The 20,489-nt window shown below is 43.7% G+C and overlaps 1 protein-coding gene across 8 annotated transcripts in view; it reads left to right on the top strand.

The window, feature by feature from the left end:
• The window catches only part of ERC2 (ELKS/RAB6-interacting/CAST family member 2), a 1,139,467-nt gene that overhangs the window by 318,085 nt on the left and 800,893 nt on the right, over positions 1–20,489 (top strand). For all 8 annotated transcript variants that reach the window (XR_016350432.1, XM_075938891.2, XM_075938890.2 and 5 more), the window contains one exon: positions 16,996–17,163. Coding sequence is in view for 7 of the 8 variants with exons in the window: in XM_075938891.2 (XP_075795006.2) it covers positions 16,996–17,163 (168 nt within the window). In the remaining variant the exon portion in view is untranslated. The remainder of the gene's footprint in view (positions 1–16,995; positions 17,164–20,489) is intronic.

Below are 20,489 nucleotides of genomic sequence, written 5' to 3'. Positions count from 1 at the left end.
CTTAAGAATCTCAAAACATGATATAAAGGTTTATACATATTATAATAAATTTACAGATAGCAAAAGACTAATTGTGTTGGCTAAGGTCACTCACCAGTTAGAAGCAAAGTTTGGAATAGAACCCCAGGGACCTAACTCCTAGACTCACTAAATAATACTGCTACTCAGTTATTTGAAAATTATCAGACAAATTTAACACCTAACTTTTGATGCCAGCTGCACATTTTTACCATACTTAATTTATATTTGTTTAGCTGCCATATAGTTAAAGAGCAGCCCCAACTTTTTATCGTTTGTACTTTCAGTTTACTTTTTGTGATTCGTTTTTCTCATTTGATTAATTTTTAAAAGGTTTTTAAAATACCAGCTATGATAAGTTTATTCCAGAATTTGTGCTCCTGATTATATTCTTGTTTGTTATAAAATAATGAGATATTGACATGAGACCAGCTTCTATAGTACAGGTGTACAGTGAGCCAATTTTTAAAGTGGAAAAATGAGGACAGCAGTGACCAAGGAGGGAGAAATGAAACTTTCACATAGATGAAAGGGGGAAGGAGGCATTTTACTAATAAGATCCTTTAAGATGAGAATGACTGGGGAGGGGAATGTAGGAGAGAAAAGGCAGCCAGCTGACTGTTTATAATGAAGCTGAAACTTTGACCATGATAAAGAGTGCTAGTCAGAAGCACCTTAGCAATTTTGATTGTGAAGCTACTTTTTCTCTTGATTTAGTTGTATTCATTCCTTCTCATACATCTATTTTTATGTGAAATTTTGTGGAGCTGATAATTTTGAATTGAAAATTGGAAAAGCCACTTCTGTGCTTAAATTAGTAGTTTGGGATTTGAAAAAGCTGCTTGAGGGGGTGATCAATTTCTTTGGAGCCCACATGGTCTGCTGGAATCACAGAAACATAGAAATGTTGGACTGGAAGTGATCTTGAAAGGTCATTTAGTCCAGTCTCCTGCATTGAGGCAGAACTAACTGTTCTAGACTATACCTGACAGGGATTTGTTTGACTTGTTCATAAAACCTCCTGATCTGGTCCACCAAGCCACCTTACTGGGACCCTTAAGGACAGCGCAGTGGCAGCCGCTTTAAATGTGACTAATCTATTCTGGGAGCAAGGAGGGAGGCTTTGGGCTCTGCCCTGTCCCTCACCAAAATCTCTCAGCTCCCATTGGCCAGTTTCTGATGTATAGTAGCTGAGAGATTTTGCTGGTGGCAGGGGCAGCCAATGAAGCCTTCTCTATCCTCCCCACTCCTTCACCCTGCATGGAGCAGAGCCATGTGGAGCAGCTTGTGACTGCAGCCTTCAGGTTCTGCAGGGCTGCTGACTGGAAGATGCCTAGGTAAGCCCCTCCCAGACAGAGTCTGCCTCTGGCACTCCTACCCTCTCTTGCCCCCAACTACCTTCCCCAGGCCACCACCCAAACTCTGTGTACCCATTTTCCCCAGGTCACAACTCCCTCCCAGACTCTGCACTCTCTCCTGCACCCTTCCCCCAGGCCAGAATTTTCTTTCACCCATGCCCCTACCCGACAGTCCATCCCATTCCCCTGCCCCAAGCCATCATCTAAACCCTCTGCACCCCCTTCACCCAGGTCACAACTCCCTCCAAGATTCTGTACCCCCTCCTAGAGCCCCTCCCTCAGGCCAGAATCCTGTGCTACACCCATACTCCTTCCTGGACTCTGCACCCCATGCCTCTGCCCCAGATCACAACCCTCCACTTCACCCAAACTCCTTCTCCGACTCCACACCCCCTCCTGCACCACAGTCTCCTACTCCAAACTCCATTCTGCACCTAACATCTGTTCCAGATCCCACACCCCACTGGTAGAAATTCAGCCCTTGAGCATTTGCCAGAATCTTGGAGTGGCTCTCATTAAAAATTATTGCCCACTCCTGATCTCAGCAGCTGATATAGGCCAGGGTGAGCAGGGCAGTTGTCCCGGGCCCCACGCATCAATAGGCTCCGCGCCAGCCCCGCTCGCCCTGCCGTATATCTGCCGCTGCTGCCCTTACCTGCTGGAGCTGCCTCCGCCACTGCCTTTCACTGCGAATCCACAAGTGACTCCGTTAGCCAGTGGTGCGCACGGCAGCAGCTCGTTGCCATGGAGGCAAAGGGCGATGCCTGGCCATTGCGCCCGGGTATCCTGCTTCTCCACCCTCCTGCCCCGCCCAGAGAGAGGCTGGGGGTGGCGTGGTCTCTCCCCCAGGGGGAGCCCAGACCCCTTTCCTGCCATGCCCGGGGGTAGAGCAACCCGCCCGCCAGGGAGACCCCATCTCCTCCCGCCAGTCCCCACCTTCCCCCACTCGTGGGCACAGCGCGATCCAGCTCCACAGACATCACCCCCCCCCACAAACACACACGTCCCTGGGAGCAGGGGGAGTTGCCAGCTGCCCCCGCCCAGCCAGGAGCTGTTCGAGAGGCTGAAATGGTTATTTTGGCCTGTCTGAGTCAGACACCCCTGCCCGTTGGTCCTCCCTATGGCCCATCTGTGCGCCATCTTCCACTTAGCCACACCCTGCCTGCCCCCCAACCCAAGTAACCACATGCTGCCTGCCCCCCAAATCCCAACACCTACTGCTGCCTGGCCCCCAAGTCCCAACAGCCATATGCTGCCTCCCCCCAACACCCAACGCTGCCTGCCCCCCCAAGTCTCAACACCCACACTGCACCTGGCCCCCACAAGTCCTAATACTGCCTGGCTGCGGAACACCCAACATTGCTTGGCAAATACCAGCCATGGGCAGCCAAAGAGAATCTACTGTGAGCCAGGAGCGTTTTGTACGTCTTTCGATTATAACAATTGAAAACAACCTGTGTAAAGAAATGGACTTTACTGACATAATTGAAGAATGTACTGCCAAAAGAGCTAGATAGCTATAGTAGACTTAAATACAAATTAAAATGTTTAATTAGTAATGTAGAATTTAGTTTAAGAATTAATTACAATATAATTAAAATAAAAATTATCCAACTAAATTAAGTTTCTATCAAATTTACCTAATTCACATTTAATATGAAAAATAGCCTTCAATTTGCGCATTTGATGCCTTTTTTCTATTTTGTCTCTAAAGGGGGGCCCTGCAAAATTGTGCTGCCCTGGGCCCCGCAAAACTCTCATCTGTTCCTGCCTGATCTAGGTTATATTTTCCTAATTTATTCGTGAGAAATTCCTGAGACCCTGTCAATATCCTTACTGAAGTCAAGAGAGATCACATCTACTGCTTCCCATGATCTGCAAGGCTTGTTACCCTGTCAGAGAAGGACATTATATTGATTTGATGTGATTTGTTGACAAATCCATGCTTGAGTATTGCTCATCTTATTTTCTTCTAGGCGCTTACAATTAAATTATTTGCCCCATGATCTTACTGGGTACAAAAGTCCAGGTGACTGCTCTATAATTTATTGGCTTTTTATATCACTTTTTTTGCCCTTTTCCACTGTGACTTCTCCCATCTTCCATGAGTTTTCCAGGTTAATGTTAATGGCTCAGAGATCTCTTCAGCCAGTTCCTTAAGTATTTTAGGATATATACCACCAGGCCCTGCCAAGTTAAGGACACCTGATTTGTCTGAGTAAATATTAACTTGTTCTTTTTCTATTTTATCCTCCAATCCTAATCCATTTAGATTGATCACGATATTAGTTGTCCAATCACTGCTAAATTTTTCTTGAAAATTGAAACAAAAAAGGGTGCATAAATCTTTAGCCATTGGCGTGTTTTCTGTTACTGTCTTTTCCTCCTCATTCAGTAATAGACCTATCTTGTCCATGGTTTTCCTCATATTTGTAAAATTTTTCTTGCTACATTTTATGTCCCTAACTAGTTTAAACTTGTTCCTTGTCTTGGCCTTTGAGAACAAGTTGGAATTAATAGGCCCTAAAACCTATTCTTATGTTTGCCACTTATTAACTTGCTGATTTTAGCAATCTTACGCTTATGTAACACTTGACAAACATTATTTGGTTAGGTCATATTAAAGATGTAAAATTCCGTTTAATTGGTTTACTGCTTAAATGTAATATTTAATTAGTTCACTGAGTAAAGAGGGAGTAGGTGGAGGCGGGGGGGTGCTCCAACCCAGCTGGCTTGGAGTGCCCCCCAACCAAGGATAGTGGCTGCTTCAGCCAGAGACCCCTGCCTGTGGCATGCTCTGGCCGAGCAGGAGTGCTCCTGCTTGTAGTATACCCAAGATGAGCCCGTTGTAGACGGGCTGCTCCCACTGGGCTGGAGTACCCACGGCCCATGGCAGGCCATGCAGTACTGGAGCAACAGCTGGCCATGGTGGGCAGGGAGCTGCTCCAGTTCCCATCAGTTAACCAGAAGTGGTAAGCCTTACCCATTAATGGTGAGGCTTACCAATTAACCATTCACATCCTGAGGTCATATACCAGTGTTTAAAGTAGGAAAAAATTATGCCATTGGCAGGGGGATGAATTGAGATTAAGTGAGATTATGCAATATATCTAAAGTCATAGGATCATAGAATACTATAACTGAAAGGGACCTCAAGAGGTCATTAAATCCAGTGCCCTGCTCTCACAACAGGACCAAACATCCCTGATAAATGTTTATCTAACCTGCTTTTAAATATCTCCAGTGAATGAGATTCCACAATATCTCTAGGCAGTTTATTCAAGTACTTAACCCTGACAGTTAGGAAGTTCTTCTTCGAGTGGCCCCGTGGGTGCTCCACTCTAGGTGTCGGGTCCCGTCCCGGCGCCGCGGCTCGGAGACTTTTCGTAGCTGTGCTCTGCCGGCTCGCGCATGTGTGGTTCCCTAGGAAAGCGTTTGAGCCTTTTATCAGTCGCACGCGAGCTGGCAACCGTCAGTTCCTCTCAACCGCCTCAGGTCGCAGTTGGAGCTCCCTGATCTCTTCTTCAGTTATGGTTTTAGATAGTTGTTTACCTGTAAATAGTTAAAAATTTGAGTGTTAGCTGTGTTCCTGTTACTTGTTACGTGTTCTCTTGTTTAAAAAAAAAGTTTTCTTTCAAACCCGCTTTTCACTCAGAAGCGGTGCGGTAAAGCGCTAGACTGTGAAACACTACCCACAGCGGGGGTTACAGCTGGGATCAGTTTTTCGTTTAACTCTGCTGACAATGCCAGGATCAACTGGTTTTAAAAAATGTTCAGTGTGCCGTAAAGCCATGCCAACGGCTGACGGCCATGACACGTGTATTAGGTGCCTGGGGGAGACTCATGTCCCTGACAAGCGCACCCATTGCCGTAAATTAACTTCAGGAGCCCAGAGGGAGCGGGAAATGAAGATAAGGATGCTAATGTTTGGCAAGGCGTTGCAGCCTGATCCTATCCCTCCGGTAGCCACAAAAACCTCTCGTCACAAGAGGAGAGCAGCTTCTCCGGGACCGGCTGGCTCCAGAGCGTCAAAGCCGTCCCCGACGCACTCCCTCCCTGCGGCAGTCTCAACCCCGGCAGCGGCTTCTAAAGTGAATCCCGGGGGATCCGGACAACTTGCTGGGGCTGGCATAAGAGAGCCCTCACCATCCGGAGGGAGAGCGTCTTCAGCGCCGATACCGGGAGCGGCGGCCGCAGCTGACCAGCAAGCCTGCACCGGCTTCAGCCGCGCGCTCCTTGAAATTGACGAGCGCGCCGGTGCCGCAATTGACCAGCCTCCCGGCACCGGCTTCAGCTGCTTCTACGGCACCCAGCGGATCGGCGCCTATTTCACTGGCCCCGGAGGTGACGTCGGCACCGTCTTCTCCAGCACCGAGACCTGAGGCAGGACACGCCAGTGCCTCAGACTCGGCACCATTGCTAACCCCGGCACCGGGGGCCCTGCTGGCACCGACACCAGATCAGCAGCAGCTGACCTCTCCGGCACCGTCTCACCTTCACCCGGTGCCTGGTTCCCCTGTGCTTCGGGCTAGGGATGAGACTTCAACATATAGGAAGTCATTGTCAAAGACCCATCATAGGGACAGGTCTCTTTCCCCGTCTGCTTCACCAAAAAGGCGAAGTCGCTATCACAGCTATTTTTCCCCCTCGAAGATTAGGTACAGCCGGCACGATTATAGGGACATGGTGTATTTAGATGTACATCGGTCCCATTCGCGATCCCGGTCGCCCTCCCGTCTCTCGAGGTACAGATCGGTGAGGCGCTCTCCATGCCACGTCTATTATATCCAGCATGGTAGCGCACGTTCTTCTCGATACCCCTCTCCATCACGCTCTGAACGTTACTGTGAGCACTATCATAGATCATACGACAATCATCCCCAGCGTCACCATTCACCACCATCGCATAGGGGATCTTCTTACATCTGCCAATCACCATTAGCGGAATACTTACCTCATCGATCACAACCACTGCGCTCACCTTCTCCAACAATCCAGTTAGACCAATCTGAACCAGAGGAGGGTCAGTTATCGGAAACGGAGGACCCTAAGATGGAAGCTTCCCCAGCAGACTGCCCATTGTTTTCCCCGGATGAAGCGATTTGCCCAGTTGAAATCTCCCCACCGGATGATCTGAAACATTTTCAGGATCTCTTCAAACGAGTGGCAGACACGCAGGGCATACAGCTAGCAGATGTGCCTGTTAAGAAACATTGCCTTTTGAAGAACCTCCGCCCACAACAACGTGCGAAAGTTGCGTTGCCAATCGATGAGGCGATTATGGAAGTGGCGGACGAGATCTGGCAAACCCCAACATCGGTTGCACCTACAAGTAAAAAAGCTGATAGAAAATATTTTGTTCCAGCAAAGGGGTTGGACTTTTTATTCAATCACCCCCAACCTAATTCACTGGTAGTAGACGCAGCGCAACGTAGGGGTAAGGTGCCACAGTACAGAAATACCCTTTCGGACAAGGACATTAAAAAATTGGATATTTTTTGGGGGAAATCATAGAATCATAGGACTGGAAGGGACCTCAAGAGGTCATCGAGTCCAGCCCCCCACCCTCAAGGCAGGACCACGCTCCGTCTACACCATCCCTGACAGATGTCTATCTAACCTGTTCTTAAATATCTCCAGAGAGGGAGATTCCACCACCTCCCTTGGCAATTTATTCCAATATTTGACCACCCTGACAGTTAGGAATTTTTTCCTAATGTCCAATCTAAACCTCCCCTGCTGCACTTTAAGCCCATTACTCCTTGTCCTGTCCTCAGAAACCAAGAGGAACAAATTTTCTCCTTCCTCCTTGTGACACCCTTTTAGATATTTGAAAACCGCTATCATGTCCCCCCTTAATCTTCTTTTTTCCAAACTTTTTTCCAAAGTCTATTCCTCAGCTACACTTTTACTTTGCATTGCAAATTACTCAGCCCATTTGTCGAACCATAATTTCGATAATTACTCCAAACTAGCAGATTTGTTGCACCATCTCCCAGACACCAAGAAACCACTCCTGAAAGCAATAGTACAGGAGGGGTACGCGTCATGTAGCGCTGCACTTCAGATTGCTATGGATGTGGCTGACACAGCAGCTCGGGCCGCTGCGATTGGTATCGCCATGAGGAGATCATCTTGGCTTTTGTCAGCAGGGGCGCCGAAGGAGTTGCAAAGCAAGGTTGAGGATCTGCCCTTTGACAAACTTAAACTTTTTGCGGCAAACACTGATGAGGTCCTCCACTCGGGAAAAGACTCACGCACCACGCTACGTACACTGGGGATGTACACACCTTCCTTCAAACGTAGGCGTTATTTCCCTTACCAACGGAGATATGACTTCAATTTTGCTAGACAGCAATCATGTCCTTTTGACAACCAGCGTCCTAGACAGCGCCCTCAGCGCAAGCGACCACAGCAGAACCATTCGGGAAGTCAGCAGTTGACTAAGCAACAGATTTGACTTGCTTGTCGAGGATGCAAACCAATTGCCCATAGTCAATACGGAAGCTCATCATCTTTTTCACCATTGTCTACGCTCTTTTTACCATAACTGGTCTACGATCACCACAGACAGATGGGTGCTAGAGGTAGTTCAATCCGGCCTCTCCATCCCTTTTCTCTCTATTCCCTCTACCACTCCCCCCTCCCCGTCCCTCTTCAAGGACCCCTCTCACGAGAAACTGTTGGAACAAGAAGTTCAATGTTTGCTCACCATCGGGGCGATAGAGAGAGTTCCCAAGCAGTTTTGGGGAAAAGGTTTTTACTCCCGATATTTCCTCATACCAAAGAAGTCGGGAGGATGGAGACCCATCCTGGACCTTCGAAAGCTAAACCGGCATCTTCGGAAGCAGCATTTCAAGATGGTAACCTTATCAACCATTCTTCCGTCATTGAACAAAAAGGATTGGTTTGCAGTCCTCGACTTGCAAGACGCTTATTTCCACGTAGAAATTCACGTGGCACACAGACGTTTCCTTCTTTTCCGATTGGGGAGCGAGCATTACCAGTACAGGGTCCTACCATTCGGCCTGGCATGTGCTCCCAGGGTTTTCACCAAGATGTTAGCAGTAGTCGCGGCCCACCTACGCAAACTAGGGGTGACAATATTCCCCTACTTAGACGATTGTCTTCTCAGGGGTACGACCTATATGGAAACATGTCATATGGTTTGGACAGTAGCCGACGAATTTGCTACTCTGGGTCTTCTCATAAACTTGAAGTCAACACTAGTTCCATCCCAAAATCTCATGTTCATAGGTGTGCGCCTCGATTCAGCTATGGCGCACGCATATTTACCGATGGAACGTTTTATAATAATCAGAGAATTGATACACACAGTGGTCCACGCTCCAACAATTCCCACACGCGTCTGTCTACAGCTGTTGGGGCATATGGCTGCTGCCACCATCGTAGTGCGCAACGCAAGGTTACGTTTTCGTTGCCTCCAGTACTGGTTAGCCACGGTTTACATCCCGTCAAGGCACAGTGTCCACAGACCGATAGTGGTACCACAGTATGTCCGAGAATCCCTGCAGTGGTGGACCAACCCGACCAATCTTCTCACGGGCGTCCCATTTCATCGCCCTCAATCTACTACACAGATAACTACAGATGCCTCCCTCATAGGCTGGGGAGCTCACATGGGCAATTCTACGGTCCAGGGACGTTGGTCGCCACGAGAAATGCTACTGCACATCAATCTGCTCGAGTTGAGAGCGGTGCGGCATGCCTGCAAGCATTTTCAGTCACGCATTCAAAATACAACAACCAGGATTTTAACGGACAACATGGCAACTATGTTTTATATAAACAAGCAAGGAGGTGCCCGATCCCGCTCTCTTTGCGCAGAGAGCATCCGTGTATGGAATTGGTGTATTGCCAGCAACACTGTTCTAACAGCTTCCTACTTGCCGGGTGTCGACAATTTAGTAGCGGACTCTCTCAGCAGGCGTTTTCCACACGACCACGAGTGGGAGATTCGCACGGACGTACTGAATCGTATTTTCGCTCTATGGGGATTTCCAACGATAGATCTGTTTGTGACAGAACTCAATTTGAAATCTCCCAATTATTGTTCGAGAGCCGGAATAGGACGCCACTCGCTGGGGGACGCTTTCCTTCTCCACTGGGGGACGGCACTACTGTACGCTTTCCCACTGGCAGTATTAATTCCCAGGGTTCTCGAAAAGATCAATGTAGACAAAGCTCGGGTAATCCTTCTAGCGCCGGCATGGGCTCGTCAGCCTTGGTTTTCAATGCTCCACCAGATGTCAGTGAAAACGCCATATCCTCTACCTTCTCTTCCGAATCTGTTGACCCAGGACAACGGATCCATCAGTCATCCGCGACCAGAGGTTCTACACCTCACTGCGTGGATGCTGGCTGGTTTACCGACTCTGAGCAATCCTGCTCTCAGCGAGTCAAGCAAGTGTTGATGCACAGTCGAAAACAATCTACACGAACCGCTTATACAGCTAAGTGGGCAAAGTTCCAAGCATGGTGTACGGACAATAACGTGGACTTGCCTTTTGCATCCTTACCTTGTATATTGGATTATCTCTTACAACTACACAACAATGGCTTGGCAATTGCATCGCTACGGGTACACTTGGCAGCAATCAATGCATTCCACCATAGGGATGACGATATTTCCTTGTTCGCTCACCCTACTACAAAAAGGTTCCTGAAGGGACTATCAAATCTCGACCCTCCCCGGAGGCCTCCTCCTCCCTCATGGAACTTGGATCTGGTCCTACCAACTTTGACTTGTCCCCCTTTTGAGCCTTTAGCGACGGTAACATTACACTTACTTACGGTTAAGCTGGTATTTCTCCTAGCCCTTGCTTCAGCTCGCAGAGTGAGTGAGAGCAGCTTTTATGGCTTCGCCGCCCTATACAGTTTTTTTCGAAAGAATCGGTAACATTGAGGACCCATCCAGCGTTATTCCAAACGTGTCTTCTGAATTCTACATAAATGAACCGGTGGTTTTTACCATGCTTCTTCCCCAAACCCCATACCTCAACGCAAGCAGCACACTTACATACGTTGGATGTGAGAAGAGCGTTGGCGTTTTACATCGACAGAACACGGGGTTTTAGGAAAACAGACCATTTGCTAGTGTCAGTGGCGAGTCACTCAAAGGACAGCCTTTAACTTCTCAGCGTATTTCCAAGCTCATAGTTTTGTGTATATCCATGTGCCATTCGCTGCGAGGGAAGCCTCTCCCCTCTCGTCCCAAAGCTCATTCAACTAGGGCAGTTGCTGCTACTACGGCCTGTCTCAGTGGGGTGTTCTTTCGTGACATTTGCAGAGCGGCAACATGGTCCTTGCATGCGACTTTTGTGAAGCACTACGACATAGTCGATCAGTTTACTTCAGATTGTTCTGTGGCTACAGCAGTACTGAATCGTGCTGGTAGTCTTGATTCTGAAGCTCTTTAATTCTGTTCTGTGTACTGCTCCAGAGTCACCTAGAGTGGAGCACCCACGGGGCCACTCGAAGAAGAAAAAGAAGTTACTCACCCTGTGAAGTAACAATTGTTCTTCGAGATGTGCCCCGTGGGTGCTCCACGACCCGCCCTTCCTCCCCGCTCCGGAAATTTCTTCTTAATGTTTTTTACAGATGAGCGGATGAGAGGAACTGACGGTTGCCGTCTCGCGCGCGGCTGATGAAAGGCGCGAACGCTTTCCTGGGGAACCACGGAGGCGCGAGCCGGCAGAGTACGGCTATGAAAAGTCTCCGAGCCGCGACGCCGGGACGGGACCCGACACCTAGAGTGGAGCACCCACAGGGCACATCTCAAAGAACAATCGTTACTTCACAGGGTGAGTAACTTTTTTTTTTCTTAACGTCCAGCCTAAATCTCTCTTGCTGCAATTTAAGCTCATCGCTTCTTGTCCTAGCATCAGAGGTCAAGAAGAAAAAAAATTCTCCCTCCTCCACCATTTTAGATACTTGAAAACTGCTATCGTGTCCTCTCTGTCTTCACCTTTTCCAAACTAAACAAGCCCAATTCTTTCAGTCTTCCCTCATAGGTCATGTTTTCTAGACTTCCAATCATTTTTGTTGCTCTGTTCTGGACCTTCTCCAATTTCTCCACACCTTTCTTGAAATGTGGTGCTCAGAACTAGACACAATACCGCAATTGAGGGCAAATCAGCACAGAGTAGAGCAGAAGAATTACTTCTCGTGTCTTGCTCACAGCACTCCAGTTAATGCATCCCAGAATCATGTTTGCTTTTTATGCAACAATGTCATACCGTTGATCCATATTTAGCTTGTGGTCCACTATGACCCCTATATTCCTTTCTGCAGTACTCCTTCCTAGACTGTCATTTCTTGTTTTGCATATGTGAAACTGTTTGTTCCTTCTAAGTGTAGTACTTTGCATTTGTTCTTATTAAATTCCATCCTGTTTACCTCAAACCATTTCTCCAGTTTGTCCAGATGATTTTGAATTATGACCCTATTCTCCTAAGCACTTACAACCTCTCCCAGGTTGGCAGTTCTGCAAACTTTGTAAGTGTACTCTTTATGTCATTATCTAAATCCGTGGTCACCAACCCATCGATTGCGATCGACTGGTTGATCGCGAGGCCTTGGCCAGTCTATAGCGAGGCGTTGGGCACCACCACCCTCTTTTTCCCCCCCTCCCCCGAGAAGCCCCACTGCCTACCTCTAGTGTAGTGCCGGCTTCCCGTGGGGTGGACGGAAGTCCTGTCTGAAGCCCGCGTCACTTCCGGGGGTTCCGGAAGTGCGCGGGCTGCTCCCTTCCCACAGCTCTGTTGCATGCTGGGGGAGGGGGCGTCGGCCCTGGAGGAGGAGTGTGGTGGCTTCCCTGTGCCACCAGCGCCAGAGGGTGAGTCGAGCACGGGTTTCCCTTCACTGCAGGAGTGGGGGTCGGCCCTGGGGCAGGCGCCCACAGGGGTTGGCCGTGCTGCAGGAGGGGGTTGGCTGTGCCGTGCTGTGAGAGAGGGCGTTTGGCCCTGGGGCAGGCACATGCAGGGTTTCCCTGCGCCGTGGGGGCGGGGAGGGGAGGGCCCAGAGGAGGCACATGCTGGCTTCCCTCTGGCGTACGGGGGGAGAATCCTGGGAGGAGGCAGATGCAGGGGACTCTCTGCTGCCACTGGAACCCCGTCCCCTGTCCGCACTCCCCGCTCCTCAGACCCCACTCCCTTTGTCCCCAGCAACAGAACTCTGTCCCCACTCCCCTGTCCCCAGCTACAGATCTGTCCCCATTCTCGTCCCCAGCTATGGAACTCTGTCCCCATTCCTGTACCCAGCTACAGAACCATAATGCCATCTAGGCAATCGTTTTACTGTCATGTCTTATGTTATCTTTAGTGTAAAATGGAGACAGTGAGAAATTATCATTGTATGGTATTAAATGGTTAGGCTTTTCTGGCTCGCAAAAGGTATAGTACCTTAATTTTAGAAAGCGTGGGATCTCCTGGGATAGATTCCAGGAATCATCAGTATCCTGTGACACCTGCCATGTTTATCTACTGTCTTAAATTCTTCCCATGGGAGAAGAAATTTTAAGGCCATTTTGGCAGCTTCCTTTATATTTAAAGTTTTGTGGAATGCTTTTTATGTTCAATGTAGTTTTTTAAAACTCATAAATGGGCTTACCATAAGTGAGATTACAGTACACTTTGAAATGCGGTTAACCTACAAGTATGTAGTTCTCTGTGATTTACAGAGTAATTACTACAATATCTCAGAAAATATATCGAAGCTTTTAAGGTGTAACCTAAGTCCATAAATCTTGTCTATAAAAGGGAATTCCAAGGTTTTTGAGAGGAAGAGATTCAATATATTTCTTTACAATAAAGAACAGATGAATGAGAAGAAGACTGTTATACCTACCATTGTTTCATCACAACCTTCAGATCAGTACTTCGATAAATATGTCACATTCTGATGAAACACTGTACAACTTCTTTCACCAGCCCTTTCCTTCCTCTTACAACTGAGATTTGCAACAAAAGATACTAGTTCTGCTGTTCATCATAGAACCTTTCAAGGTGGAAAAAGTATTTATACAGCTGTCAGCAAGCAGATCTTATTATACCTGATCTGTAGATTGCTGATAAGAAGTTCTGATAAATATAAGTCCTGATTGATGCCAAACAGTAGAACAAGGCTCTTTTCATGGTTAACATTAGGTGCAAGAATTATCTTTATACTGTTATATTTAAAGAATAGGGATTTAATTTACATCTCTTCTTAATTTAAATCTAGAAAGGAAGGTTTATCAGCTATATGCATATTTAGTGAACAGTGCGTTTATAAAGCATGAAGATATTTCCTACTTTGTAAATGTTAAAATATTTATAATAAACACACATCCAAATGTCTCTAGACAATTAGAAGGTCAGGCACAGGGACTGCTAGAGGTCATTGGATACTATATATGTTATCTTCAATCTAGCAGAGAAGGGTAAAATACTACCTAACAGGTGGAAGTTGAAATTAGATAATTTCACAATGGTGTATATCTTAGACTCATAGACTTTAAGGTCAGAAGGGACCATTATGATCATCTAGTCTGACCCCCTGCACAGTGCAGGCCACAGAATCTCACCCACCCCTCCCAGAATAATCCTCTCACTTATATCTCAGATATTGAAGCCTTCAAATACTTTGAAGACCCCAAGATACAGAGAATCCTCTAGCTGTGATCTGTACCCCATGCTACAGAGGAAGGCGAAAAACCTTCATTAACTACTGGCCATTAAAATCAAGATTGGCTGTTTTTTTTCCTAAAAATACACCACTGAAATTATTTTGGAGAAGTTCTGTGGCTTGTGATAGAAGACATTAGACAAAATGATCAAATGGGTCCCTTCTGGCCTTGGATCTAGAATCCATATGCAGACATGTATGTAAATCTTCTTTATATATAACTCATGTGGAATTTGTGGTCATTGTTTTACTTTGACTCTGATAGAGAGGCATGAGTCCTCACTTGATCATATCAACATTATTCTTATATTCACCTTAATATTTAACAGAGTGGGAATGAAAACACTTCAGCAAGAACACTGAATTGTTTAAAGAAGTGCTTAATTTTTTTTTACAGAGAACAGTACCGTGCAAGAACATTTTAACCATTGAATGCACAAGATAAAAATTATTTCTTTCAAAAAGTGTGTTTTGTTCTGTACTGGACATTTCTTTTTAAAGGAGAGGTCCCAGTTCTTGCAAATCAGATATGCATGTTAATGAGCAGATAGATAGTTTATGAGCAATGAGGAGCATATCTGTGATGAAAACAAAGCCATTTCCCTTGACTGTTGATTTTTCAGAGTTTTGATAGCATCATGAACTAAACTGAGAAGAGCCTTCAATAACGATTAGAAGTGTGTGATGTCCACAAGTGTCTAATATAAAACATCTAATACAAGTAAATTGGCCTCAGATCAAGGGTTTATCCTTTATATTATATACATATACCTACCTAATGTTTATTTTGTGTACTCTTTTGTCTTAATTTCTGCACTTGTTTACATGTGCTGGCAAAATAAATAAATGATGGGGAGAAAAGGTTACTTTCAAGCTGAAAACTTTTTCTTTCTTTTAATAATTTTGAGATTCATGTTGAATGTTTCATCTGTTAGTTATTTTTCTAAACTTGTTTTTCTTTCGATAAATTCAGATCATAAAGGCTATTGCTTTCACTTCATACACAGATTAGGATGTTGTGCAATAAGCAAAGGGTGTCTAGCCAAATTCTCCAACCTAGTGAATACAAAACATTTCAAAACTTGTGGAGAGAAAAAAAGAATAAGTATGTATATTGTATCTGTGGTTGGAAGAAGTACCTTTTAGATTTAATTTTAAAGGAATCCATTTTGTATGTTGAATATAAATGTGAAGTGTGTGATCAGCATCAAATATTTTCCCCAAATTTGTAATTCAGAATAATGTCTGTGACATATTATTGTGTTTTGATCTTGACCATGTGGCTGATTATGACAAACGCTTTTTTTCCTGGGGTCTAGATTTAGCCTCATTCCAAGTAGCCTTTGGTATTAAAGAGAAAGGAGAGGATGGATAGGGAAGTTCTATCTCTTCTTTGATCACTCTCATGGCATTTAAACTTTGATTTAAAATAAAACGTTCTGGTCCTTGTGGTTGTGAGGAAAAGCTTTTAAATGAAAGCCAAGTGTCTACTAGTTAGTAGAGGGATAGCCTGAAATAATAGCTCTGAGACGTTATTGCCAATTCAGCCCTATGCAGGCCGAAGTCATCTGATAATTTAAATAGGTCAATGAAGCATTTGAGTAACTAATTTGCATGTCCACTGTTGTCACATAGATGTTTGAGAATAATACCTGTTATGTCATCTGATCTATAGGAATATTTTTATAATGTATTCTCCAATGCTTTGACCATTTTTAAATGTTCAAAATAGTCTTTTCCATCCAAGGACACTTCTCCCATTTAGCAATATGAAAAGGACACCTGTTCTTGAGCATCCTTGAGAATCCCTGTCCTAAGTGAATTGATTTCCATAGCTTTTATAGTCAAATAGACTCCCTATTTGGAATTTTCTCACAATTCTCTCCTTCTCCCTGTCCTGTGCCTTTTTCCTTTGACTTTCATTTGAGAGCTCCACATAAGCTGCTAGAGAAGGAAAATGGAGGATGAAGGGCATTAACTATGTGGCAAATGAAAGTTGGTTAGAGTTCTATCAATTTGTTCCTTACCCTACTTCCCCTTGGTTTAATTCCTCTTCCTCATCTACAACTGGCTCTTACTGTCATGCCCATGATCTGTACTCACTGCAGTCAATGATGTTGGTATCTGTGATTTTGAAGGAACTGTGGTGTTGCAGTCAATCTATACATGTATGAAAGCCTTATTTTTTTCCTTTATATAGAAACCATTCAAAATAAATAGACAATTAATATGCCTATCACAACATGAAGTGTTCTTCATCCAGTGCAGCAAATGCACCAACAACTACTGTATTGATAAAAGAAGAAAATTAAACCACTTTCAAGATTAATTGACATAGAAAATTGATAAAAGGCAAAGATACCTTATTAATGGAGAGGGAACACTTTTCACAAAACAGTCACTCTGTATCTAATCTTATCCTCAAAGGAGACCTGCACAATACCTTCAAATGTTGATCCTGCAAGCTTAAATTCATAATTTTTAGACCTAAAAAATCATGGACTGAATAGAGACATTGGATTTATGTGTCATTACAACATAATGCACTTGCCATCTTTTGTCCTCTAACGGCAAAGATATTAATTGATCACATCATTTTGTGGCCCTCTGATTACCTTTCCCAGACTTAAAGAAGAATGCTGTGATGCTCATAGGCTTGTCACTTTCACCCAACCGAGGTCAGTCCAATAAAAGATATTGCCTCACTCACTTCATGTGTCTTATAACCAAAGACCAGCATGATTACAACACTGCAAACACTAACCTTAATAGAAATTGTGGGTGCCAAGCATCTCACCATCAGAACCTTGCTTCTCCTGACTATCCAGAAGGTATCTGGTTTGCATCATGTGAGATTCATTCTCATCTCTGTGAACTTGAGATATACTGGAGATTAAATTAATGATATAAAACAATGTTTTTGATGTTGCAGATTGACCAGTTGAAACAGGAACTTTCAAAGAAAGAATCAGAACTTCTTGCCTTACAAACTAAGCTTGAAACCCTTAGCAATCAGAATTCAGATTGCAAGCAACACATTGAAGTGCTTAAAGAGTCGCTTACTGCCAAAGAACAGAGAGCTGCCATACTTCAGACAGAGGTAAGCTATTTTCTCATCATACAATACACTATAAATGTTTAGTTAATTGTGTGTGTCAGGATTAAAATGATGTATTAGTTGCAGAAGATGAATCCTGGGCTTTTTTTTCCAATTTGTTAAAAAGAATATAACAGTTTAAATCTTGCCATGTGCTAATACAGTTGGCATATTTTACTTTTTACATATTTTCGTTTTTACAGTATGTTAGCTCTGATTCTGCAGTTTTTGAAAAGAACCTAATGACTTCTTCAATAGCAGTCTTGTATCTGTTAGTGCAGACCGTCCTTGCTATAAGTTCAAGATACGTTAAAAAAAACTTGGACTTATAGCAAAACAACTTAAAGTGAGGAATTTTTTTCCCGCGGCTGACTTCCATTTGTGAAAATTGGGGGTTTTTTGTACGACTTAAGAGCAAGGAATGGGAGGACTTATAACACATCAGTTCCTACTAGCATCAACGATTCTCATGCAGAACAGATGAACACTGGGGCAACTGATAGCTGGGACACCCTGTACTGTACGATCGGACCTATGTATGTAGTATGTAGCTATAGTAGCTATAGCTGAGATTTCCCTTTTCTTTAGTGGAATATATATATATATATATATATGGCTGGATTTATTTCTTCTTAATATTTTCACTCCTAATTTCAAATTGTCATAAAATAGCTTGGTGAGTTAGATCTGATACTCGGTTTTATGTCTTCTATTATACATTTCAATTCTAAGAAGAACAGTAGTTTGTGTTTTAAAGGGTGCGTGTGTGTGTTTCTGTGTATGTGTATAATATGAGTGCAGGTTATTGGTGTGTGAAGCCTTTGTTTCTTAGAAAATAAGCTTTGATTTTCAAATGTGAATAGATTGTTATTCCTTAATATAAGACAGTATGTCAGGGTTTTTTTTTTTTTAGCCTGTAATGCCTAAGTACGGAGCTTGAAAATATGCTGCCACGCTCAATATTTAAATATTGTTTATGCAGCTATGATTAAATAAACTATTTCAATGTAAAAATTTGTCTTCTTCACTAGCTCCTTTTGCATGACTGCTTTTTACAGTGGAAGTATGAAGCATAAAATAAGAATGAAACGTATTTATATGTTGACCATTTTTTTAGTAAGTTTTGAATTGCTGTGCATTTTAAAAACATGAGAAGTTAGGCCATGCCTTTGTAAAAGAAAAATAAACTCTTTACATTCAGAAAAATATACTAATATATATGAGCTGGTTTCTTGCATGATAGTTGAAGCTGTAATCCTAGCTAAAGGAATTCTAGGGACAAAATATCATTTTAGTTCATCATGTTCATGAGGAAGTTAGACGGTATTAATCTCTGTTTATCAAGTAAATATTCTGATGTTTTGGATATCAGATATGCCGGACTATTGGAAGGGGGGGCTATGAGGGGTGTAGGGTGGGAAGGATTGGGGGAGTGGTGCTGCGGGACCAACCCGGCAGCACCCCAGCTGCTCTGCCCCAGACTTCCCCAAGTCAACCGCTGCTGAAACTGACCAGCAGCTGACTCGGGGAAGCCTGGGGCAGAGCAGCTCCAACTGTCCAGCTGCCTGGAGCACTTCTGGGTTCCAGGTGGTGCCGGACTAGCAGGAGTGCCGGACCACTGGATGCTGGACAACTGGAATTTTACTGTACTTCTGTTTTTTTGAGACGTGATAGAGATTGGTATTCCATAACCTGCCCCCTCTCTATTCTGCACTGGAGTCTGAACTTATGACATATGGTGTGAAGGAATAAATAATATTAGCCTTTTTTTGTAACTGCATCACATTGACTAATATTTATTTTGTGATCCACCATAAAGTCCTTTTCAGCAGTATTACCATCCATTTTGTGGGTATTCATTTGGTATTGTTTTCTTAGTGAAGTACTTTGCACTCGTCTTTATTGAAATTCATCTTTATTTCAGACCAATTATCTAATTTGTCAGAGTTTTTGAATTTTAAGCCTGTCCTCTAAAATGCATGCAACCCTTCACAACTTGCTGTCATCTGAAGATTTTATTAGTATACTCTCGATTCTATTATCCAAGTTATTAATGAAAATATTGAATATACAAAACCTGGGAATGACCCCGCCCCCACTGATAACTACTCTTTGAATATAGTCTTTCAACCAGTTGTGTGTGTATAAATAAACATAAACAATGATGGTTTGGCATGATTTACTGTTGAGAAATCCATATTGACTGTTCATTATCCTATTATCTTCTAGTTGCATACAAATTGATTAATAGCTTGTTCCGGTATCATTCCAGATATCAGAATTAGGCTGACTGGAATATGATTCCTGGCATCCTTTCCTTACCTTTTTAAATACATGTATTATGTTTGTCCTTCTTCACTTCTCTGGAACCTCACCCATGCTCCATGAGTTCTCTAAGATAATTGCTAACTGTTTCAAGATTGCTTCAGCTAGTTCCTTAAATTGCCTTGGAAAAAATTTCATCCAGTCTTCCTGACTTGAACATCTAACTTGCCTATATATTCTTTAACATAACCTTTACCTGTTTTTGCTCATTTTTCTTCTGTTGTTGTTAATATTAATTGTGTTGAATATCTTGTCATTATGAAACTTTTTACGTAAGACTGAAGCAAAATAGGCATTAAACACATCAGCCTTCTAGATGTCATCAGTTATTAGATCTCCTTCCCTGCTGTAACTTGTGCTTTCCTTTGTCTTTCACTTGCTGCTAATATATTATGGATCTTTGTCTTATTCCTTTTTATTTCCTTGCTAGATGTAATTCTGTTTGAGCCTTGTCCTTTCTAATTTATGCTGTTCTTCTGTATTCCTCCTTAGTAATTTGTCTATTTCCACTTTTGTTTGATTCCTTTTTCATTTTCATTTTTCATTTTCTGGTTATTAAAGAGCTACTAATGGAATTTTATTGCTCTATCATTATTGTTCCTATCTTTCCTTCACATCATATAGTTTGCTGTTGTGCCTTTTAATATTGTCTCCTTGGATATTTTTCCAATAGGACCTTAACTACCAGTTTTATGAGTTTGTTAAAGTTTGCTTTTTTGAAGTCCATTGTCCTTATTCTGCTGCTCTCACTCCTTCCTTTCCTTGGAAGTCTCTAAGACCATATCTACACTAGGAAACTATTTCGAAATTAGTAAATTCAATTTAATAACTCCCAATTTAACAGATTCGAATTAGCATGTCCACACTATGGGAAGCCTCGAAATTAGTCCGAGGCAGACTCCATTAATGTGGATGTGCTACCTCAGACTTAGAGCCCCAGGAAGCATTGGGGTGTAATTAGTTTAAATTACTCTGGGGAATAATTATTTCAAAATAGCGGCACT

Source organism: Pelodiscus sinensis, chromosome 11 (assembly GCF_052426305.1).
Source record: "Pelodiscus sinensis isolate ZL-2025 chromosome 11, ASM5242630v1, whole genome shotgun sequence".
In the NCBI taxonomy this organism is placed as follows: Eukaryota; Metazoa; Chordata; order Testudines; family Trionychidae; genus Pelodiscus; species Pelodiscus sinensis.
This window is presented reverse-complemented; position numbering and strand designations above follow the sequence as displayed.